This window comes from Pteropus medius, unplaced genomic scaffold, assembly GCF_902729225.1.
Source record: "Pteropus medius unplaced genomic scaffold, Ma_sr-lr_union100, whole genome shotgun sequence".
Lineage (NCBI taxonomy): Eukaryota > Metazoa > Chordata > Mammalia > Chiroptera > Pteropodidae > Pteropus > Pteropus medius.
The window spans coordinates 1,186,662-1,212,058 of NW_024340696.1; the positions used below are offsets into that span (position 1 = coordinate 1,186,662).

Sequence of the window (25,397 nt, forward strand, 5' to 3'; positions counted from 1 at the left end):
GTGGGGGAGGGGGGGAGGTGACACAAACATTTAGGCCATATTATTTTTCTTATGTCTTAAGTGTGAAAAAATCTTTGCCAGAAGCCTCCCAGCAGACTTGATTTCACTAGCCAAATTTATGTCACATAAACCATTTCTAACCTGGTCAGTGGCAAGGGGTGTAGAAATCCTGCAATTGGCTTAAACTAGTTAAGATTCATGGCACTCTAACCCTCCCAGAGAAGAGCAAATTGAGGATTCTGTTATCCAGAAAGGAGAGTTGACTGGGAAGGCAATTTCAGTGGATTTTAGTTTTAAAAACAGAGTGCTTTCTGTTTTTAAAATGGTATGATTGGGGAAAAATGCAGTCCATTCCACGGCCATGCCACCCGGAACACGGCCGATCTTTTCAGATCTCGGAAGCTAAGGAGGGTCGAGCCTGGCTAGTACTTGGATAGGAGACCACCTAGGAAGACCAGGTGCTGTAGGTATAAAAAAAAAAAAAATGCAGCCATTCCGCTGTTATTTTGTTGGTACACCCACCACCAACCATTGGCTTGACTGACTCCAACAGTTTCCACCATGTTGGCATTGTGGTCATTAATGTCATAAAAGGGGGTGAGGGGAGGGGACATCAGAGAGGTTTGACTCAGATGTGGTGTCCTGGAAGCTGCTCCTCGGGAAGGTCGTTTTGACTCATACTAGAAGCTCCTTCTCACTCAAGATGGCTTCTGTGAGAACTTTCTTCTCTGTCCCTAACTTGAACTTACTGGTCCTGTGCAACTTCCACAGCATCTTATAATTTCATTTTTTTCCCCTGAGATTATATCCCTAAAACGTCCCAAACTAGAGATGGAAAAAATGCAAGGATCGCTAATCTTTAGGATCCACACCATGTATTCTAAAGCTAAAATTTTAAACGCTGTGAAATATTCCACGAGGTAGTTCAGCTGACTGTTTCAGGAGAATAAGCTACTCATGGGTCCTTCTACTACGTGTTGCTTGACTTGAAACGTAAAACACATTTTCAGACACCTTTTGAGTCTGTCTCACAGGGCCCATGTAGGAGTTAAAGGGATTTGACTTTGATTTCTTGCTCTGCCCAAGTTTTACTTTGCTTCTTGTTCTCTGAGGATGGGGGTATTGATACAGCAGTCTCCTTTATGGGGTGTGTGAAAGAGCCAAGGTAGGCGAGGTAAAGCTGCTTTGGACCTGAACTACCTCCTTCTTTCTGATGAATGAGATCGCAGGAACTGGTCTGGTTTGTGGATAGTCAGTTCCAGGGATCACCACCCGCCACTCGCCCCCGGCCTTACCACCTTCCCTGGACAACACTAGTTTCATCAGAAGATAGCTTTGTAGCATCACCAAGAGATCTGGAAAAGAGTAAATTAGCATTAATGTTATTTAGAGTGTCATGACAACTCGCCTAAGACATCGAGATCAAAGGTAAAATTTACCGTTGTAATATTTCAACGTGATGATAACCCTAACAATGTCATTCATGTATATGCTCTAGTACAAATTGCGGAGCACTTTCTTATGCCTTATCTCATGATTCTCATGATTCTCATGCTTGCCTTGTGATGTGGGAAGGCTCTAACAGTCCCATAGTTTAGAGGAAAACCCCAGGACCCAGAGAAGTGATAGCAAAGGTGGCTCTTTTATCCTCTACTTTTCTTTCTGCCTCTCTCAAAAGCTCGCCTACTTCTGCCACCGCCCCGTTCTGTACTGTTTCCCCCTATGATTTGCTAATGACTTGTCAATTCCATTCACATTAGTTAGGTGAAACACCTGCTTGTATAATTGCTGACATTAGAAAGAATGTCATAAATACATCTGACAGTTAATTTTATTCACTAGTTCCCTTCTGCTTCATAGATTCCTGTGAGTTTGGGTTAATTAAGCTGAGTTCTGTTTTTGCTAGCAAGCTGGTGATCCTCTGAGTTGAATCAGTGGCAGAGTTAGCCCTGGGCTCTGATCCGTGACACAGCCTCCGGGAAGTTCCTTTCCTTTACAGCGGCACCAACCTTTTTGGCACCAGGGACCGGTGCTCCTGTGAAAATCTAATGCCTGATCTGAGGTAGAGCTGAGATGGCGATCCTAGCGCTGGGGAGCGGTTGAAAATACAGATGAAGCTTCGCTTGCTCACCCGCCACTCACCTCCTGACGTGTGGCCCTGTTCCTGAGAGGCCACGGACCAGTACCGGTCCTCAGCCCAGGGGCTTGGGGACCCCTGCTTTAGAACACATTATGGCCATGCAGGGATGCTGGATAAGAACCACAAGATGGTCCACAACTTACTTTTGACCATACATTTTCATTGTCCTTTTCTCCTTTTAAAGATACATGACCGATGGCGGACTTGGCCTCTATACCCGGCGCTTGAACCGGCTCCCTGATGGGATGGCTGTGGTGCGGGAGACCCTGCAAAGAAATACCTCTCTGGGCCTTGGAGACGCCGACAGGTAAGCTTCCTCCACTTGGGATTGGCCAAATGTGGAGGTCATTCCAGCATGGCCTAAGAAATGAGTGTGGTGATAAAGAGAGTGGATGGGTGCTGCTTTAACCACGCAGAGATTGGGAGCCCTTGAAGCTGTGTCTGGGGTTAGTAGCCGGCACAGCAGGTAGGAGAGGGCTGCTGATAGGTTCTTAAGCCCTGCTTCTGGGTAGGGCGGTGCTTCTGAGAGCAAGAACATGGGGAGTTCAGGCTCCAGTAGTTTTTGTTGTTGTTTTGACTGCTGTTCCTGCATTTTTGTCAGTTCAGCAGGCCTCAGGGGATCTACTTTACTTCCTCTGTTAGCCAGCTTTCTAGGTATTGCACCTTGAAACAGAGTCCCTGGTGGCACACAGAAGGTCTGTGTGCAGGCGGGAGCTCTCCTGTTAGCTGAGCAGGCTGCACTGTAAGTCTCCCGTCGCCTGGTAATAGGAGGTAAGGCTTAAGGCTGTAGGTTTATACAGCATATGCTGAGTTGAGATTATAGGGTTTGAGCACTCTTCATTGCTGCTGCCATCACAAATGAAAAGAGCTTCAGAAGACACTACAGTCAAGAAAGGAGAATATTTGGAATCTAAGTTTCCAGTCCTTACTCTGACATAAACCAATTCTATGACCATGAGCAAGATCCCTTCCAGCTCTGAGGTGCTATATTTCCGGATTTCAGTACCCTTTAATGATCTGACTGTTGAAGCATTTTTCTGACATACTTGATCTCTTTCCACATATAGGTTGATGAGGCATAACATGAAATTTAGATGTGAGTGCTTTGAAATCACTGGACTTTTTGGGTGCTAAACCTCACGTGTTAGAAAGCCACATATCTATCTGTAGCACAAGTCCAGCTTTTTGCTATTCTCTTAGCAGGGCATACTTTTTACAAGGAAGCTAGATGGTTTCTGTTATTCTCTGACTTTAGAGAGATAGGGCAGCCTACTAAAGAGGCAGTAGTTACCCCCAGAAATGGAATTTGCTGAAGAAAAATCTTCACATTCTCTCAGGAAAGGCTGGAAAGCTGAGGCTGGTGTAGAGAGCACTGAGTTAGCCATCGGGAACTTGGGAGCTGTCCCAGGCTCTGCCACTGACTTCAATATGTCCTTTCCAGAGCTCCCCACCCCCACCCCCAGTGTCCTGGATGGCAATTTATACCAGGGATGACAAAAGGGTTTCCACTACAGTGCCAGCTCAAGTCAGCTTTGTTCCTGTAATTAATTTTTTTTTAAAGTATTGGTTTGAAAACTTCACAGAAAGGCGAACCACTTGAGAACTGCCCTTTCTAAGGCTACAGCTCTCTATAACTAAAATCTTTAGAGTAAATATTATTGAGGGGAAAATCAGTTGTTGTAACACTCCCACTGGAGATTTCACAATTTGGCAAATTATTTTGCTTGTGTGTATTCTCCCGTAAACATGTAGTTGGTTAGTAAATCTATTAGCATAAAATCCAAGCCTTACAAGGTACATTTCCCCTTAAAGCAAAAGGAGAATCCGTGCTAGGCAGTTTAATTTAATGCTTCACTGCAAGGTTAATGGCTTTATTACAGATCACAGCTGAGCTTGTTTCTGCTTTTGGAGGTGGAAGATTTGGGTGCGGGCTGGAAAGATGGATAGCATTTGTTATGTTGTTCTAGTTTGGTCTATGTGGTGGGACCAAATGAACAACAATGTCTTCTGCTTCACCTCAAACTGGATTGCTCAGATGTGATCATTTAAGGCTAAATGGGCAATTGACCGACTTTTTTTATGATGAATTGGTTAACGAAATTTAATAAGTTTCAGCTGTGCATTTTAACAGTAAGGCATATATGTGTTTACACTGTGTGTTCATCTCCCACAATTAGATTTCTTTCTGTCGCCACTTATTTGACCACTTTTACCCCATTTACCTTCCCTCTTCCCCTCCCCTCAGGTAACCACTAGTCTACTGTCCATGTCCATGAGTCTCTGTTTGTTGGTCTTGTTCATTTGTTGCTTTTAGGTTTATATCCCACATTTAAGTGATATCATGTGACTTTCAACTTTTTCTGTCTGGCTTATTTCACTTAGTATGATTATTTTAAGGTCCATCCATGTCGTCTCAAATGGCAGTATTTTCTTTCTTCTCATAGCTAAGTAATATTCCATTGTATATATGTACCACAGCTTCTTTATTCAGTCATCTATCGTAGGACACTTCAGTTGCTTCCATATCCTGGCCTCTGTGAATAATGCTGCTATGACATTGGTGCCCAAATATCTTTTCGGATATGGGTTTTCAAGTCTTTGGGATAAATACCCAGTAGAGGGATTGCTGCATCATTTGGTAGATCAATTCTTAGTTTTTTGAGGAACCTCTATACTGTTTTCCATAGTAGCTGTACCAATTTGCAGTCCCACCAGCAGTGTATGAGGGTTCCTTTTTCTCCGCATCCTCTCCAGCATTTGTTATTACTTGTCCTGTTGATTATAGCTATTCTAATAGGTGTGAGATGGTATCTCATTGTGGTTTTGATTTGCATTTATTTCCCTAATCACTAGCAACCTTGAGAATCTTTTCATACATTTGTTGGCCATTTGTCCTCTAGGTAGAAGTGTCTGTTCATGACTAACTTTTAAAGAAAGAATTCAGATGGCTTTTTTTTAAAAAAGAGGATTTATAATGCTTATAAATTTCCAGTTTTATATAAGTTTTTACCTATAGGCAGTGAGATATTTTTCATTGTCTGGAATATGTTAAATTTCTTTAATTTCCAAAGTTATCATAAACATAATAGTAATGTTTGATCCTCGACTAAGTTGAAATAGTATTAGATTTGTTTCTGTACAATTCTACACGTAAATCTCTCCAAAAAATTCTAGTTGAGTGTTCTCTGAAGGTGGGAGACTTGCATTCGTAGCACAGGAAATAATTTTAAATGGTGGATAGAGAAATATTTCTTTTTAACAGTTACATTTTTAGTTTACTGTTTAAAAAAACTTATAACTGTCACATCAAACCCATGATTTCATAAATATTGCTTAGGATAAGGATAACGTAAGCTATTTAATGTGAAATACTGAGGAAGACTATCACAGATGGTGTGCAGATGTTTGGTTTTAAGGTAGCATGCAAATGGCTGGCTGCAGGTTAGGTAGTCCAGTTCTTGGAAATAAGGTCTTTCAATAATTTAAATTAGACAAGTGAAAAAATGCAGAGAACCCAGCACTATTCCAGAATTCTTCCCTTTTAACCTGAAAAAGGTTGCAGAGCTGGAACATTTCCAGGAAGTTCTTTGTAAAAAGACAGCCCATCCTTAAGGATACACACACAAGCAACAAAGGAAATAGGAAAATTACTGAGAGAGGAAAGCTGAGTAGACCTCAGCCAAGAGAAGGCAAGCATATGAAGGGCAGATCACCTCACCGCACGAGTAGGAAAATCATTAACCTCAGTAGTGCCACTCTGGAGAACAGTCCTAAAGGACGCTGACCTACCAGACAGATCTCGGCTGTTTGCAACAGGATGTGGCTAGGGTATCTTCAGGGTTATTAAAAGTAACTGATAGCAATGTGTACCTTCAGAGCCTGGGAGATAGAGACCATGTCAGCTTGTAAGTCTCGTATGTCACCAGCCGGCTTCGGAGAAATAATAGATGACGTTAGTAAATCCAAAATGTCAAGTCTGCCCTTGATCTCCTGTCACTCTTCAGGGTTGCACCCCTGGGCTCCAGTTTTTACCTGATAGTCATCAGTGCCTACTTCCAGCAAACTAGAATCAGCCAGCAGAGAAGGGAGGATCAAAAGGGACAAATGGAGGTGGTTTATTACAAGTCATAGGTCCCAGATAACAGACAAGTGAAGACAACTTTGGTGTGGAGGTCTCTGAATGGGTAGCCTGGGAAGAAGAAGAAATAAAACAGGGAGGCCAAGAGACTAGGCTCACAGACAGTCAAAGGGTTTGTTGAACTCTTGCCAGTACCTATGTGCGCTGCTCTCCCCTAAGTACCCACCAAGTTCTTGAACTCCAGCGACTTGAGTGCTTCAAAGCTTAAAGCTCGGCTCTGGGAAAGTTTCCACTCCCGAGTCCCTTTCTTTGTACCTCCGAGGCTGTGCTTAGGGCCCTTTCTGTCCTTGCACTCGAGCGTTAGCATGCAGTGAGCACAGGCAGGTAGATGCTCCGCCCAAAGGCATCTGTGGGTTATGGAAATGTCACTGAAAGCACAAGGAGGACAGAAGTCAGGCTCATTTCGCACATTAGATCGGGAGGACTTTGGAATTACTTAGTAACTTTCTTCTAACCCATTAGCACGCTTACTGAACTCGAATGGCTTTTATTAATTTAGGTAGTAATAAAAATAGTAAAAAGAAAAACTAATGCCATGTGGTAAAACGTCAGTCTGAGACTTGAACAGAATGAAAATTGCCCTCCAACACCATGCCAAGAAACCAAGCAGGAAGGAGAAATCGTTAGTCCTTCTTTTTACAAGGTTTTCTTGCCCTCCAAACTCTGAATGTTTTAGATATTGAGGTTGTTCTTTCAATAGGATTCAGAGTCCCCACACAGACTCTTTACTGTCTGTATTTGGAGCCCTGGCCTTGGTGCTCAGAGCAGTCCCAGTTTCAGCTCGAAATGGGAGTCCCATGGTGTGAGGATGTAACTATGCAACCTGGTATTTGACCAGCCTGCCAAACCTAGCCCTCCTTCCTTGCCCGGACTGTCACAAGACCTCCAAGAGCCCAGGGCACTGCTTGGCTTTGTGATTTCTGTGGAACAAGGTGGCCTTCTGGCATCAAGCACTGCATTCACAGTAGAGAGAGAAGTTAAATCCAGGCCAGATGTCGCTAGCCAGCAGATGGGACTGGTGGGAGCCCTTAGCAGATGGTAGGTCCCCAACCCAGTTATTTCTTAGGCAGAGCCCCTGCTGGGATACACAGACTAGAAGCAACACAGGTGGGGATGACTTCTCCCCTTGCCTGCCTTCCAAGCCTGTGGTAGGCGGAACGATGCCCCTCTCCACAGCCTAATCTCCAGAACATGTGGATGTTCTATGATACCTGGCCGTTGGGAATTGAGGGCCATTGTGAGTACATTAAGTAAAGGTAGTGAAAGTGTTTTATAAAGTTTTAGCAAGATAAAATACTCTATTCTCAGTCCTGCGAATCATTCAGGGCTATCTGGGCTATATGCCCTGCAACTCTATTTTCTTTATATTTAATTAATTAACAAATAAGTAAGCCTTCTTCTTTCCATAACAGCTTAGAGTAACTATGTATAATAAAAGAACAATTGTCAATTAAAAGAAAGCATAAAAGTCCAGGGGAAAATGTAAATTAGAATATAACATGTTTAAAAGGGAAGAAATTGAGAATATAGATACATTAACCATAAGGTGCTACATGGCAGCATATGTGAGTGTAATTCAGCATTTAGCTTCTTACCTGCCCAAGTGAAAATTGAACTTTGCCTTGCTTTCCCCACTCCCTTCCTGATTTCTCCCATACTATTTTGTCTTCACTTTTCCTCGCTTGTGTCAGTCAGTTGATCTCCCTTTCTTTCCCTTCCTTCCCACCTCTCTCTCACTCCCAGCCCTTCCCCTCTCTTCCTCTCTCATTCTCTTTGCCCTCTCCTTCTGATTGCCTTAAAGCTGCCTGTTCTGCCCACTCATGCCCTTGAACATTTTCTTAATCCTGCATTCAAGGGTTGTAATCATTTTCTTTGGACAAGAAAATGCTTCTAGCACAGTACCCGACATCAGTGATCTTCATTCTGTTTGCTTCCCATCCCTTTCCCCTTTCTTCTCCTGCTGGTGTATAGCAAAGGGAAACAAAGTAGGCTAGAGAAACAAAGTAGGTGAGAGTAAACGTCACTTTTCATGTTAAAGCTCATAAAAGGAGCCTTAGAGGCAAATCTCTATTTCCGTGATAACAGGGTAATAATTACTGCATTGGCCTTTCCCAAGGGCCTCTTTTCTGCTGGAACCACTGGCTTCCTTTTTTAGAGCTGCTTCCTGTGGAATGGGTGGGCAGGGGCCACCTGTGCTGAACAGAGGGGTGGTGCTGACAGGAAGCAAACCATCTGCACCTTAAGCCTCAAAGGAATTCTCCCAGGGGGTTGTAAAGAGAAGAGAAAGAATAGTCTGTAGAGTATCATTTCTTGTGCATGCAGTGTTTTCACTTAAAAAATAAAAGGCAGTATAGTGGTCCCATGAGAATCTTCTACTCCTTAATGTTGCCCAACTTCATAACTGTTCCAGGTTAGGCTCTAGTAGAAGCACAGCTGAATGTGTGTTTTTGTCAGGGGGCAAGGCGCATGATCACGCCCTTAAAGTCCATTTTCAAAAGTGGTGCCTTTTCAGTCATTGTTTCAAGGTTGTTTATAGACTTGATAGTTGTTCAAAGTATAGACAAGAAGACATCTAGCAATATGAAAGCAATAACGAGAGGTCAAAGAGAAAAGTCTTAATGGGAAACTTTTTGTGTGTGTGTGCTTATTCCCCAGCAGCAAAGCACAACCCCCCAACCCCAAGTCAGAATCTGACTACACCTGTGCTGTGCAATAGACAATAACGTGTTTTAATCCAGGTACCTGGGCAAGTCTTTACATCAGTCAGGATAGGACAGGTTGTGCTGTGTAACAAACAGCACCCCCCCCCCTGCTAAAACCCACCCTATCTGGCCATTGCAGGTCAGTGGGAAGCTATATTGTACATCATTTTCACTCTATGACCCAGGGTGCCAGAGGGACTACTGTTTAATGCATTGACAGTCCACATGGCAAAGAGAGTGTGGCGAGCCACATACTGTCTCTTAAAGCTTCTGCCAGAAATGGTCCATGTAACTTCCACTCACTTGTCACTGGCCAAAGGAAGTCACATGGCTTAAATTCAAAGATGAAGAGAAGTACAATTCTACCATCTGCCTGTGAGAGCAGAAAATATATAAATTGCATTAGTGACTAACATTGTTTTATTACATACAATTGACAGCCTTAGCGTAATACCACCACCCCCATTATTTAGCCAACTATGTGTCATGCAATTTATCACATATTTACTATATACCTCTCAGATGTCAGGCGCTGTGCCACCCACTCTGACTGATGGCCTCTAGTAGCTCCTCCAAATGGGAGTGAGTGAGTAGATGGATGAGGAACATGATGACTGAATTTTAACCAATGCCATCGGTAGTTGTATTTCAACAAAGCATTGTGTTTGATATGTGACAGCTTATAGAAAAATGCTGGTATTTACTGAGCACCTACTATTCACAGGCCCTGGGGATCCAAAGATAGTAGGACATAATCTCTGCTCTCAAGAAGCTGACAATCAAATAGAAGGAGAGAAGCCTAAATAAGCCATTAAAGCCATTGTGGTGCCAAGTGCCGTAGAGGCTTTAACTGGATGCCATGGGGCCGGAAGGACCAGGAGTATCCCTGGAGACTATCACTCTACATTAAGAACTTATCATAATAAAATGCAGGAGATTTGTTTTCCTGTTGGTGATGACTTGAACAATCCTTTAGAAACATTACCCAGGTGTCCAAACAGGCCTGCTTATCTCCTCATCCGTTTGGGATTTTCTTTTTGTTTCCCTTAATATCCGTTGTCACTTTCGAAGAGCAGCCTAGCCCCGATTTCTGTTACTGAAATGTAAGAGCTTATTGAAACAAGCTCCGTGTATAAGGTGGCCCTTCCACTGGCCTGTGTAGAAGTAGCCCTGTTTACAGTGTAACCTTTAAATTGATCATGCCGGACAGCTATGCCAGCCCGGAGTTTCTATTCAAGGTTACCTTGCCTGTAAGTGTATTTTTCCAAGGCTGCCTCTCCCAAGCCAGTTCAAAGAGAAGCTTACAGTGCAAGGCTGGGTGAAAGAGACCTTCAGAATCATCAGTTGCAGCCTTCTCCCTTCCCAATAGGAAATTGAGGCCCAAGGAGATTATTAGTGGCCCAGTGCCCACTTGCTGTCCTCCAGGGAACAAGGTCACTGCAGTGTGAGTGTGGAAAGCATGAACTCTAAAGTAATTCTGAAGTGAGCACACATTACCTCTTTGATGATGATTGTGAAATGCAACCCATGCAGTAAGGGAAGAAATATACTGAGAACCAAGAGACCGTGTCCTCGATCCGGCTCTGCCGCTGTCGAACATCCTGGGCAGTTTGCCCCCCGCCACTCCCCTGTTTCTTCATCTGTGTGGTCAGACTGGCTGATCCTAAAGTCCCCGAGCTCCTGCGAGTCTTCTTGTTTGTCACCTGAGAGTAGAGTTAACAGAATGGCTGTCGAGTGTCGCTCATCCATGCAGGGCAGGGACCCCATGAATTTTTTATCTCTAGTAGTCATGGTGACAGGTGTCGTGGTGTGATGGTTCTGTTAGGAGTGAGGTTTTCACCCAAGGCCTCTGGTGTGTGCCGACCCAGCAGGCTGAGGGGCTCCTCTTCTGCACGTGGCAGACCTCTTCCAGAGGGGAGACAACCTTGAGGCGCCCATCCTCACTGGACCTCAGAGCTAAGCCTTCCCTACACCCAGATGCACTTAGAGAGTGAGAAAGGAAAGTATCTATTGTTGCTGGTGGCAGGTACCACAAATGCCCAGGGTCGAGGGACCAGAATGAAATATTTCAAAGGGGGAGTTCGGGGCAGACAAAGCTGTGGGTGAGAGTGGCGGAGTCATGGACCTTCTGATACTTCGGAAGAAGTCTGCTATCATACATTGCGGTGGATTTTACTCTTGTCTTGGAGCCTCCCCCACATTATGAGTTGAAGCTCATGGAAGTGTAGTCTTATTTTCATTGATATAAAATTCCAAGTGACTGATAAGCAGTGAATTCTCTTTATTTGGGTGGGTGTTTGACTCAGGATTTAATTAGACTTGGGTGTGCATCGGTCCCTAAATCAGCACTGCTGTTCAGAGGCAGGCGGTCAGCCTTGGGAACAGGCAGTGTTGAGCGGGTGGAGGGACTTCCCTTCACTGTGCTTTTTCATGCAGTTGGCAGGCTTTGCAGAGTGGAGGGCAGAACAGCACTTTCAGTTTTGCCTATAAGGGAACAAACTCTGAAAGGCGACGTTCTTTCCCCAAAGTCACAGTATTAAAAGGGGCGAAGTTAGGATTTGAACTCACATCTCTCTGGACACAAAAACCAGAAGTTGAACCTCACTCGGAGCTACGAGTCGTTGGTGAGCATCTCCTTAGTGCCTTGCACCAACGGAGGCACTTGCGAGGTGACAGCACCTGAACAGCATGCTGACCTTTAAGACAATTCGTTTTCCAGGTTTCATTTTCTCCCATTGGAGGCTCAGTGAAAGGAAAGCCCAGAGGGCAGCTCAGGCTCTGGCCAGGTTCTGGTGCTGTTGCTGAGGGACCTCTGTCCCTTCCTTAGGAGAATATGAAGGATGCTTGAAGCTCCGGGTGTCATATTTTTCCCTTAAGAACATTTAACTACTCCAGTGCCAGAACCTCCAGCAAAGTCTTCAGAGTTGCCTTTGTCATATCGATCACACCTGGTGGCCTTTCGGGTCCACCTTCAGCAGTCTTCTCCCCGGAGTGGCCTCTGCTGTAGCCCCCTGTGGCTTTTCTGTGTCTCAGTGCTACAGGAGAAGAGGCCGGCTTTGTCTGCTCCAGCCACAGCCCCTTTGTTTCCCCTCGTCCACGGCGCACTTTGATTTATCTCCTTCATTAATCTGTGGTGCTCAGCACTGTAAAATTGCCTGAAATGAGATCTGAAGTGAGACTCTGACATTTTGAGGGATGTTGCAAGATTGTGTGGAGGAGATTAAATGGGGAGTGAGGGAAATGAGATGGTTTCATGGCTCAAGGATTTCTATCACCGTCTCTCCCTGTAGTTTACCCTGAGATTTGAACAGAGGGACTCACAACCCTGCAGTTTCCCCAGTGACAAAATGGATTTAAAAAACATCCTCCCTGGCTGCTGCTTTGGGCTGTCTGGACATGGATTGTGGGAAACTCATGAGTATGCAGTGATCGGAAGAGATGTGCAGCAGAACCACGGGGCGTTTGAGTTGGGGTAGGAGTCTGTCCAGTCGCCTTTTACAGGGTGCCCAGGTGAGCTCTAGGAGGCGAGTGCAAGAGCCACTTTGGGTGCCCTCCAGTCAGCCGGAAGCTGGCCTTGCAGCCTGAGTACTATGTGGGTAGATCTCCAGGTACCCTCTGCTTTGTGCTATACAGTTCCTGTGGGGACAAGAGATCCATGTTTCAGTTGTCAGTGTGGGAGCAATTCATGAGAGCTCTGGGTACAGCAGAGATGTGGACCCTGCACACCTCCCTAGGACTCCTGGTAGTTTACAGTCTAGGGTCCTAGGCTCTTCTCTGAGTCTCGTTATCAGCAACAACTCTCATTTATCTAGCACCTCCTGTGTTCCACATATTCTCCTAGATGCTTTGCATATTCACTTTAACCTCCCAGAGAACCCAGAAAGACAAGAATCCCTGATCAGTGAGTAAGTGACTTGCTGGGGACTCACAGACAGTGAGTGCAGAGCTCTAGTTTCAACCCAGGTCTGTCTGACTCCAAAGCCAATTTCTTTCCAGGATAACCGTGCTGCCTGTCTTTTAAAAGGGAGGGTGACCCAGTGATGATTAGTCCACGGATCTACCCCTCTCTTGGAATAATCAGGAATAACCTCCTGGTTTCCCTTCCCTGAGTAACCACTAACTCATGCTCCAGGACTGGCTTCAGTCCTGTTTCCCTGGCAAACCTCCTGCCCTACCCCCTCCACCCCTAACTCCAGACAGGGTCCTATAGGGACCTCTCATCCATCCAGGGTCTCCTTGTTACCTGTGCTTTGCTCTCTCATAGCACTTAACACGCCTTTGCAATTATCTGCTCCTAGGTGTGGTCTCCCTGGCTAAACTAAGAGGGAGGAACCAGAACAATGTCTTACTCTCCTCAGCATTCCCCGGCTTGCATGGGGCCTGACATACACAGTGGTAGATGTTTGCTATTTATTTACTTACTTACTTATTTAGTCAGTCAGTCCATCAGTATTATCCTAAGAATGATTAATAAGACTTACTGAACATTTAGGCTTCCTCTCCATTTCCATCCAGTCCATTGGCAAGTCTTGGGCATAATCCCTTCATACGATCTCTCAAATCTCTCTGCTTCTGCTGTCCCACCTGCCGTCACATGGGTCCAGGCTGCCATCGTCTCTCCTTGAGCTCCCGCAGTGGCCTCCTGACTGCTCTGTCTCCTCCGTGGCCTTCATTCTCTACCCAACAGCCATCGTGATCTTCTTAACCCACACCTGAGATCCCCTCTGCCCCCAGACTAAAGCTTCACCTCAGTGGATTTCTACTGTGCATGGCATAAAACCGAGACGCCTTAGCATGGCCTCCAAGGTAGGCCATCTCATCCCAATCCCCTGCCCATCTCATCCCACTTTCCCCTCCCCCGCTCATGCTTTCCTTCAGTCCCTTGAATTTGTCAAACCCATGTTCCTTCGGAACCTTTGCAGATACTATTCCCTGTGCCCAGAATGTGCTTCCCACCCTACCCCTTTCTCTTTACAAGGCTGACTCATTCTGGTCCTTCAGGTCTCACCTCAAACATCACCCACCTTCAGAGATGCCCACCCTGACCACTCCAACAAAGTTCTCACCCGTTAGTATCTTTCACAGCAATTTTTCTCGTATTCCATGTCCCTTATTTGCGTTTCCGTTCATTTTAATATAGTTTTCGTCATGTCTCCCCACTAGAATACAAGTATCGGTAAAATAAAAATAAAAAAAATACTAGGTCATTTCTGTTTGCAGGTGACTCTCCTTCCTAGCACAGTGCCTGGCTCAGGGGGTCTTCGTACTATGAAGTATGAAGTATGGGTGAATGACTGGCTCTGTGAAGCAGGAACCAACCAACCAGAACAGAGCACTGACCAATCAGAATGGGGCATCGGTGGCCGTAAACAACTCTTACAGCTGACGCAGATCAACCCTGATGCTGTGGTTTACTGCGAACCATCTCACGCAGTCCTGATCCAGTCCTCAAAATAAGTTAACTGTTGCCCCAATCTGCCTTCAAAAAATGGGTTTGTTGATGTCCAGGAGCTTCTTCTGTGGGACACTGAATGGTTTGACCCAGCCCACTACCTCTTTTGGAAAAATGATTTCAAACCCTATGACTCCCTGACAGGTGCAGACTCCAGCTTTGCTGCTTCCCAGTGATGTGACAGACATTAGTCAGCCTACCCATCCTGAGCCCCGTTTCCTCATCTGTAAAATAATACTGAGCCCATGGCATGGAGCTGCTGTGAAGAGCAAATGAGAGCAGTGCAGGACGGCGTTGGCACAGCGCCCGGGCCCGGTGAACACCCTCAGTCAGTGGCAGCAAGTTTTAGCTAGTAAGGGATTAAAATGCTGATTGCAGGTGAGGAAAGGGAGGCACGGAAAGGTTAAAGTGCCTAGACTGGGAGCCAGGATGTAAGTGACGGTCCCTTCAGCCCCAGGTCCAGTGCTGTGGCCAGTCCTGCACCACCTCCCGGCCACGACATACCCTTCTCTCTGGGATTCTGCTTTGGGAGCTGTCACTCAGCTCTGTACCTCTGCTTCTCTGGTCCTTAGGGAACTCTGGTGGGAGAAAAAAACAGAAGATGTTTCAGGCCTGAAACCACGATGGGTAACTGGCAAAAAGCTGAAGTGGTCAACGCACAGCACATCCTGGCAGGAGGTCCCACTCTTTGGAATCAGCCAACTAACCATCATATAACAACCTCAGAGGTGCAAACTTGTTAAAATCCACAGCAAAGGTCTTGAAAAAGGAACCTGAAAGGGTTTATGACCCTGTGGATTTGAACGTCTCTCTGAGCCCGGCTATAATTTCAGCTCCGCTTCTGCAAGTAAAGATCAGAGCCATAATTTGAGGGGGGCCTCAGAACGTGCACTGATTATATTTTAGGACTCAAACTGTGGGATGAAGCTGCTGGGGGCAGGGCCTGGGGTACCGACCAGGCAGGGGTATGGAAGGGCAGGGAGAGGGGACTAAGGCAGGGAGTCTAGCTGAGGCAATTAAATGTCCTTGCTTCTCACTTTAAACAAAGGCCCCAGAGGAGGTAGTCTGGGGGGAGCAGGGGGCTGTGCTCTTAATGATCTTGAATAAAGGGATAGAGAGCAAAGCCAGCAAGCTAATGTGGGCCCTGGCCTTGAATATCCCTGCAGGAAGTCCGCAGGGGAGCACCTCTGTCCACACACAGCACTTGTCATGGTAATGCCCCAGCCACGCTGATGCCACCAAGGTCAGCTCCCAGATTTCAAATTTGAGCTTCACTGGAGCTAGAGAGCTGATACTCTTTCTCTCTGTCCTTCATCCATCTACTTCACGGCACAATTTTGGTGCTGCCGTTTTCTGGCACAGTCCCTCAGTTCTCACTGCCACTGTCCCGTCACTCCACACGTCATCCCCAGCACAGCCACAGTGATCCTCCCAAATGCAGATCTGTCCTTGAGCATCATGTGCCTGGGAATCCTTTGCGCCGCGTCACAAGACAGGATAAAGAGCTAACTTCGGAAGGGGCCCACGCAGCCCTGGCCCCTGCTGCCAGGCCAGCCTCGCCTTCCACTTCATAAGCCATAGCACCTAACACTTTGTGGTTTCCAGCACATGCCGCAGTGTCTAAGCCCACTTGCCTTTGCCCCATGGAACGCTTTGCCACTTCTGACCTTGCTTTGCCAGGCTAACACACACACCTCTTTCAGCATTCGGCCCCAGTGTCACCTTGCTAGGCATCTCAGACATTCCAAGTCTCTTTCCTTGGAGCTCCCAAAGGACCTTGTGCATTATTTTAACTTCTAACAAAATCTTGACTCTTTTCTATTTTCTCTATGCTAACTTCGAAAGCAAGGATTATCTTATTTATCAATGGGTTTCCAGGACCTAATAATACAGTGTTTGGCACATAGTAGGTATTCAGTCAACCAAAGCCCTCTCCATTACCTCAAAGACCAGGACGTGAGCAACTGAGGGAAAGAGCAGTGTGGACTGGGGACTGTCAACGCCTTCCGGTTCAGAGGTCAGAACCAGAGCACCATAGCACAGGGCAGACTGAGAAGGATTCCTGGAGGAGGGGACTTTTCCACAGACCTTGGAAAACAAGTGGGATTTAAGTGTCGAGGCGGAGAAAGAGCGGTCCAGGTTTGGCAGGGAGGAAAATGAGATGGAGGGAGAGAAGAAAGCCTGGGGGTTTCGTTCTCTGGGTAAGGAAGTCATCAATGGTGTGTTTTTCCAGCCTGATGGGTGCTTCACTCTGATACTTAACACCTCACTTCGAGTAGCCATTTCACACTGTGGCCTTCAGAAGTCACCTCCCCCAGCTCCAGGCTGCATCAGGGGCCAGCCCAGTGTCCTTGGAGAGAAGCCTTCTGAAAACAGACCCTGCTAGACTGAGGCAAATAGCTGACTTATTTGTAGATGCCCTCGGGCTCATGGTATTAGAACTGGCCACCTCCTAATGATTAAACACTATGCAAACACCCAGTGACCAGGGTGTCCCCCCATAAATGGGCTGTAAACCAGAGGAGGCAGCAGCCGAACCACCAACTAGGAGGAAGCGAGCTGGGGAAATGCTTTCTGCCCTAAGCAACAAGCCTCCCGGCAGGCGCCCACAGAGCAGACCCAGACGTTTACCCCAACCAGGAGGGAGGGGAGAGATGGGGTTCTGAGATCGCTCGGAGTGGAAAATAACAAAGACCTCTCTTCCCTCCCCTGCGCTCGAAATACGCTGTTCTGTGCATGAGTGTGCCTCACAGCCTGGTGAGTTCAGTATTACAGATGGGGAAATAGAGCTGGTAATTGATGGGCTGGATTCAAATGAGATCTCGATGGTGTTCCATTTCATTTGTGTACCCATCTATGAGGGGAGAACTGTCACCACCACCCTCAAGTCGGATGATGCAAATGACACAGAGAGGCTGGGTGGTTAGTCTAGAGTCGCACAGCAGGTAAAACTAGAACCTGGGTTCTTTGAATATCCAGCTCGAACCCTCTTCATTATCTCAAATAACTTTACTCTTCCTTGAGCCAGTCCCTGAGCCAAGGGACTCAAAGGACCAGGTGTAGGACATTGCCTCTCCTGTTCTATGTGAACTCACTTCCCTCCATCTCTAAGTTAGCTCTACTTGAGTCCAGCAGATAAAAGAATCACACTTGCTTCTGCCTGTTGCCTTTTAAGAAGGAGGTAGCCAGGCCCTACTGGTGGGAAAGGTGAGGGGCTCACACCCGCCTACCGGCACATATTCTGCCCAGTAGTGGTATGGAAGAGCCAGACTTGGGCTATGGGTATGAAGCAGACCCTCACTTGCCTCTGAGAGCCAGGGATGAGAACAAAGCCCTCACTTGTCACCAGCCATTTTGAACTATTAGGATCTACTGCTTCCATTCTTCCATGAGAAAAACCACTTTCCATGAATTGCATTTGGGCTTTCCAGCTTCTGGTTGTGTCATGGTGTTAATAATAATAATACCTAGTGACTAACAGAGAGCATGCGGAGCTCATGTCGAGTCAGGACCATTTGAAAAGAAGACACCTAGAATTCTATCCAGTCATAGTGAGTCGCCGGCATCCTTGCTGGCAAACTCTGGAAACCTGAAAAATTGGTTCTCAAACAACAGGGCTCTTTGAACTCCAGGAGACACCTCCAAGCCGATCAGAGGCTCACCTGGGATTCCCAGCAGCGGTTGTTACAACATTAGTCCTACATTGCCCTCCACAGCACCTCAGAAGGCTTAATTTGTTCCTTCTGTATGTTGAAAGGTAAGCCTGCCAGGCTAAAATGTTCTTAAGAAGAAGCTTGAGTTTCAGGATCCATGTTTCCAATGTAAGCTTTGAGCGTCAATTTCCCTTTCTGTGAAATGGTCACATAAAGTAAGTCCTGGTCTTTGTTCTCCCGTGGAGCTCACTGCACCTCTAGGAGCCCGACAGCATTGCAAATGCAGGGCTCTGGCTGGAGCAGCCGGGCCCTCCCTGCTGCCACTGAGGAAATGACCACCAGCGCTAATGGAACATAAAGCAGTGGGGTTGAATGCTGCAGTGGTTTTGATGTTCTGATCAGATTACAGTTAATTCTTTCAGAACCTCCTTCCATGAGCAGCTCAGCCTTGCTATTCTCATAAATTCCCTCTCCCTGCCACTGCCTGAATGTAACTTAAGGTGGTGCCGAAAGAAGATAGCATCTAAATCCGCTGGGTTGCTTTTCAAATTACAAGCATTAGCCCCCGTCCTGGCCCGTACTGGCCACGGACGGCTCTTGTTCCAGATGCCACCAGATGGGCTTTAGCGACTTGGCATTTCTCATCTGCCTTTCTTTTTCTCTCATGTTTCTTTCGATGCAAGGTCTTGGACTTCAGGCAGTGCAATGCAGTGGTTAAGAGCAGAAGCTCTGGAATAGGCTCTTACCTAAATAATATGACTGGCTAGCCAAATTGTAGCTCTGCACTTAGTAACCAAATGGCATAGAGTAAGTTAATGCAGATAATGGAGTTGGTGTGGGACCAACCTATAATAACCCCAAGAAATGATAGCTATTATTCTGAAGGAAGATTCCACTCCAAGGCAGGGCAGGAACGGAAGTGCCCCACGATTCATTCTCACTAGGCTCAAAGCCCTCCGACAATATTGATCCTCTCTGTCTGTCTTAACATTTTAATAGCCAGGGCCTGGGAAGCACCCGTTTTATATACTAGAAGTTTGTGAATTATTCCAATCCCATGTGGTTCGCTTATTTTCAATCATTCTTTAAAAATAGAACAAGGGGGAAACATTCCCAGCTGGAATGAGAGGTTTTCAATAAGGAGAGGAGCACAGAGAAAGGACACTGACATTTCTGAGCACTTCTTATGTGCCTGGCAGTGGGCTTAACGCCCCCAAAGATTTCGCCTCAGTTCTTCCTGCCCAACTCCTTTCTGCAGAAGTCGAAGTTGGTGTGACCTATACTTTGCATGTCAGGAAACTAAAATGAAGCTCCAAGAAGTGAATTTGCCTGAGGTTAGGCAGCTGAAGAAGCTGGGACAATAATATTAGCAGCAACAGCAGCAACTAATATTTGTGTAGCACTTTCTGTGAGCCAGTCACTTTACCGAAATGTACTTCTTCAGTCCTCACGACAAATGGCAACCCGATGAGGGCACTGAGGTACAAAGAATTCGAATAATTTGCACATAGTTAGAGGTGGAGCTGAGACTGTGATCCTGATTTCAAAGATCATTTATTTTTCGTCTCCCAGAAAGCAGTAGTAAGGACTTTGTAGGAATGAGCTATCTAAAACAGAAGAATTAGGTTATTAAGTAAAATGGTGGCAACATCCTCTCCTAGAAACCTTTAAAATGGGACTCAGATACCCAGGATATGTGAAATGAACTTTTCCTGGAGGTGTAGGGCAAGAATGAGAACACCTGTGAGCCCCTTGGGGCCTAGCCTTATCTCTCCACATTGATTGGGTTGGCAGTATTATTTTCACTGAAGACACTGATCTGCCCTTCTCTGGGGTGAAATGACAGGTAAGAAAAGGCTCTCAAAGTCTAAATTTAGCCGGCAGAGTATATTCACAGTCACCAGGAGAAGATAGATTTGACAGGTTGGCTAGAGGACAAAAGCCAGCCCTTGAGGAAATCAGTTTTCCTTTGAAAGGTAGGTCAGATTTGGCATTTATCTATATTGAGCCTGACATGCGAGCCCGCTGATCGGTGGCTGCAACGGGGGCCTGGGATCGGTGGCTCCCAGGACACGTAACCGCTCCCAGGTGGGGTTCTGCTGTGACTGTCTTCTAAGGTCAGCCAGGGTTAGAGTAACTGTCTGCTACACCCGGCCCCAGACCTTAGACACTTTCTTTTACAGTGCTACTTAGGATTTATCAACATATTTTATAGCCACAAATGGGAAAAGAACATCATTATGTTTTACCCTTTGTGCTAGTCCTGTGAGACTGGTCAGTGCAGGGCCTCTTTTCGTGGAGACAAGGGAACAGAACCCAGAAGTGTCAGAACTCACAGCCCGTGTGTTTTAAGGTTAAATCAGTCTACTTTTCCATTGCTAGGCCTCCTTATTTAACTGTGTATTGAAATTTTCAATTTTCTCTCATACTGAATTTTTACTTTCACTAAAATGTCTATGTGTCCTTCTTTCTTCCTATATATGTGTCTTTTATTTCTCTCATCTTTATTGTCCTCTCCTCTCAGCTACTTCTTGAGGTCCAAAAACTTCCAGAGCTGTCCCTGCCACCTGACAGCCATTAGAGATTTCAGGGACGGGAATAAGAGCATGCTGGCAATCAGCACCTTCAGCCTGACCCTTAGCACTCTGCTCAGGCCAAGATAGAGGCTCAGATGAAAATCATTCACACCATGGCAGTGTCCACACAACAGACCCTGGAAAAGAAATTACCCAGTGTGGGAGATGACTAAATTTAGACTCGTGTGTTTCTTTTTCTGCTGCTTGTGTCTTTGATCCACTTGGCAGTTGAAAATTGAAGTTCCTCAGATCTTTTTCCCCCCTGGTTATTTTGCTAGATAAACCGTTTGCATGGAGTGGTGCGTGTGCCTGCACATGCTTCATTTCCCTGGCATCTAATAAATGTTTTGAAATAGGGTAACGCTGGAAGCACTTTTCATTACCTTAAAGTGCTTTGCGTAGATAGAATGCTTTCTTTTCCTCGACTGCTCTGATGTTACTGCATTTATTTATAATGGATAAGACCATTCCAACTAGCTTCCCTTCTCATCGCTTTCATCCTATTCGACCATCTTTTCCATTCTTTTCTACAGTGTTTGCTGGCCAATGAGACTTCATGCCCCTGCGTGGTCACACAGGTGTCTGTGAGACCTTCCGGCTTTAGGGTGGGGAATTGGAATCCCTGGTCTGTAATGGAGAGAGTTGGGAGTAAAGCAAAAGCACGGGTTGAGATTGGAGATCTGAGGTCTCCTCTTGGCTCTGTCAGCAAACTCTGTGACCTCATGCAAGATAATTCCTCTCCACGTGAGCTCACTCATAAAATAAGGGACTTAGGCCAAGTGGTCCCTAATTTTTTTTTTCAGATCTGAACTTCTAAGGTACCTCAGTTTACCAGTTTGCCAATCCTCTATAAGATTTGGGATTCGATGCTCGAAAATGAACTGCATAGATGTAGGTGCTTGCTGAACTCAATGGTGTTTGAACAGAGTATCTAGAACCTGCCACAGATGAGCAGCGAGATGAGCTGCAAGATAGTGGTGTGACTCGGAGCTTTCCATGGGGTGCACGTAACTTTTGAAATGCTGAGTTTGTCAAAGGAATTAGATAAAATGCAAGCAATAGGGGGAGAGCTGGGAAACAGAGTTGGGAGTAATTTTCCTTTGGTATATGTGCATCCCTGCTTCCATAGCTTTTCCAGAAGCAATGAATGTGTCTGAGCTCCCTGATCCCCCTCAGAATCAAGTTCAAACTCTGTTATGTTACTGGGCTTATTATTGAAATCTAGCCCCATTATTTCCTACCCCTTCTTCCCCTCTCTGCAACCATGCTGAACTACTTGCTATTTCCCGAAAACTATCCTCTCTTCTTGCTTTATAGCCTTTGCAGAGACTGGTCTTTCTACCTGCAATGTTCCCTCTATCTCTACCCCATCCCACCCACGGCTTGGTTTTTTCAGAGCTCACATTAAGTGTCACCTCCTCCAGGAAGCCTTCTCTAACCATCTTAACCCCCAAGACCAGATTAGCTGACCTCCTATTTGCTTCCACAGTATCCCGAACTTTTCCTTATCAGAGCACCAAACATGTGGTACTATAAATGTATGCTACTCACCTGTCACCTAATCTATACTCTAAACCTCTTGAGAGCAAGGACCTATCTAATCACTGTCATATCTTCATTACCCAGGCCAAATGAGAAAACTGCTCAGACAGGTGGACGAGCTCCAGTTCACATAGCTCAGCTTGTTCATGGAGCCAGAATTCATTCTCCAGTGTGTCTATTTCCAAACCTCACCCGTTTTCCATTGTAAAACTTTTCACTTTGACCTTACCTTCCCTGATTATAAAGAAGTCTTCTCTCCTAAGATATATTCTATGAGCTCATGAGAAACAGTGGGGAAAAAATGGATTTGTGTCTCAGACATTGGATTTAGAGCCTCATTTACAAGACTGCGTACCCCGTGTACATGACTGAACATGAGAACACTTATGCTGATTGACTTAAACAGCACAGAGCCCGATGCTAATGGGGGTGCTGTAGTAGTGACTCCCTTGCTCCCCAAGGCTGTCCATGACCTTCCCATCCCAGGCGCGTTGTGAGATAAGTGTATCAGGCACATTATTGTTATTTTAGTTTGTGAATTTTGAAATCCAAACATAACTTCCACATCTTAGGTTCCAGCAGCTTTAAATGTCCTTGGATTGTGTAGAAAGGGACCTGAGTCTATAATATGTGTACAGGTGCAGCTCTCATAAGAATGCACACATACCTCTCATCACTGCTAACTGCAGTTCTACCATGGGTAATCTGGGCTCAAACTTCCTGATTCGGTGACTGGTAACCTATTTTATAGCGTTGGCTGCATAAGATACATTACAGTGTCCTCCAGGCAGCTGCTCTTTAGGTAAATGAATACCTGGGGGTCTTTTTTCTTCTCTAGGAAACTTTAAGCACTGTAACAGGCTTTCATTTAAGGCTGGGCAAGGCTTATTTCACCAGATCGCTATTTGGAGGTTCTAACAAAACACCTTTATGAATAGCAGCTGTAATACCCTTAATCCGCTAAACTTCCTGACATTTTAAACCTAGTGGATTGCTGTGAATAAAATCAGGCTTTCCCATCTCTCTGCTCTCTTCCTCTCTCCAGCACTGCCTCTGCATCTTCAGGACCGAGTGGCTGGGGTACAAATTCTTTCTTGCTATTAGGGCACTGAACTAGAAAAGACTGGAAAACACTGTACAGTTTCTCCAGACTCCTAGTTTTGAAATCACCTGGCCTGACCTACTATATATATATATGTGTATATGTGTGTGTGTGTGTGTGTGTATGTATATATACATACACACACACATATATATACATATACATATATATACATACACATACACACACACATATATATACATATATATACATACACACACACACACACACACACATACACTCACACACACACCCCAAACAAGTTCTGATGAAGTTTCTGTTTCTCATTAAAGCTTAAGATTTAAAAAAAAAATTTTATGTGATTTTCTTCCTTATTAAAGAAAGAGCCAAACATGTTTTATTGTGGAAAAATAGAAAATACAACTAAGCAAACAGTAGGGGAAAAGTAAAAGATCATGATACCATATGACCCAGTGAGCTCCACCGTTAGCACCTTGGTGCCTGCATACTTTTTTTCTATTCACAGAAGGACCTATACAATTTATTTTTTAAAAGACCAAACATTTTCAAGTACCCACTATGAACTGGGTTCTATTCTAAGCTCTTTATATGTATTGATTCACTTACTTTTTATAATAACTCTGGAGTGAGAACCCATTCTACAGATGAAGAACCTGAGATGCATATTGCTTAAGTAACATGTCCAAAGTCAGGCAACTAGAAGTGGCAGGGTCAGGGAGTATGACTCAATGGTTCTTAATTTTAACTGCTGCATTATACAGCCTCTAAAAAAAAATGACAAGTGTTTTGTAATCTGCTTTTGTGATTTGACACTTAGCATGAGTACCTCTTTTTATGTCAGGATTCATCCATATCATTTTTGATGGCCACACAGTATTCCATTCTACAGAAGAGCCACAATTTGATTAACTCTTTCCCTGCTGATGGATGTTCAGAATGTTCCAGTCCTTTCGCTCTTATAGACAACAATGCAAAGACTATCTGTGAACCTAAATGTATGCACACTAGCATGGGCCGCAAGACAAAGCCCACATTCTATGTTTTCCTTATAACTCCGACGTTTGTTTGTGCAGATGATGCTCTTGAGGCACCGTAGGAGAACACAGTCTTGAGTATGTTCTAGCTACTGGAGACAGGACTGCCCTGAACCATTCACACACTTTTGTCCTCATGCTCCATTGTTCCTGGTACCATGTTTGGAAGAGGGTTGACTGAAGAACGGAGTTTCTGTCTAGGTCCAGCTAGCTGCCCACAGCTGAACCAAGTTTGGTGTCAGTTTGCAGTGTGTTGTGAATTGAATGAGAGGTTTTATCTTTCTCTCTGAACTTAAATGATTATGTACAGAACAGGAACTACCATGCTGTTACTTACCCCTGGAGTCACCTACTCTGGTAGAGAGAGAGAGAGGAGGGGAAGAAGGGCCCTTGAGTGATAAAGATTGTTGCCAATACACTCTTAGTCCCTGACCGGTCAAGTAGCTATTGGTGAGGTAAAGAAAATCGTCCCCATCATGCCAAGTACCAAGCTAAAGGCAAAAATTCAGAGGTAAATACGGTGGTTTCAGTCATGGGCTGTGCTTAGTGGGGTCTTGCCAGCAGCGTGGCCTTGGGCAAGTTACTTTACCCACTGCTTCTTAATATTGTTGTTATATATTGGGGATAATAATATCTACTTCGTAGAAGATGATACCTACTACATACAGAATGTCAGAAGGATTAAAAAAGACCAGAGAATTTGGAACAGTAACCACCAGGATAAGAACTCAATAAAAATGGGAGCTTAAAAAAAAAAAAATGATACTGATTTATGATCAGGCAGACTTGTTCTTGAGCACCGATTAGCTGTGTGACCTCGAGCAGCTTACCTAACCTCTCGGAGTTGTACATCATATGTGAGTTGGAGATAAAATCTGTCTTACTGGGGTATTATGAGTTTTGATATTAACATTGTACATCCTGGCACACAGTTGGTTTTCAATACTCAGCAAAATTTGTAAGCCCTTACTATGTGCCAATCACTGTTTTATTTCTCTCCCCCTATTTGAATAGCTTTTCTCTTAGAGACGAATGGTCAAATGGACGGAGTTTAATTCTTAACCAGTTTAATTTTT

At 45.2% G+C, this 25,397-nt stretch overlaps 1 protein-coding gene and 1 pseudogene across 1 annotated transcript in view; both read left to right on the top strand.

Moving 5' to 3' along the window:
• Positions 1 to 25,397, top strand: part of NAV2 (neuron navigator 2) — a 367,075-nt gene that overhangs the window by 252,024 nt on the left and 89,654 nt on the right. The window contains 1 exon segment of the mRNA XM_039865579.1: positions 2,325 to 2,447. Within this exon segment, the coding sequence (XP_039721513.1) occupies positions 2,325 to 2,447 (123 nt within the window).
• Positions 352 to 470, top strand: LOC120610567 (uncharacterized; annotated as a pseudogene).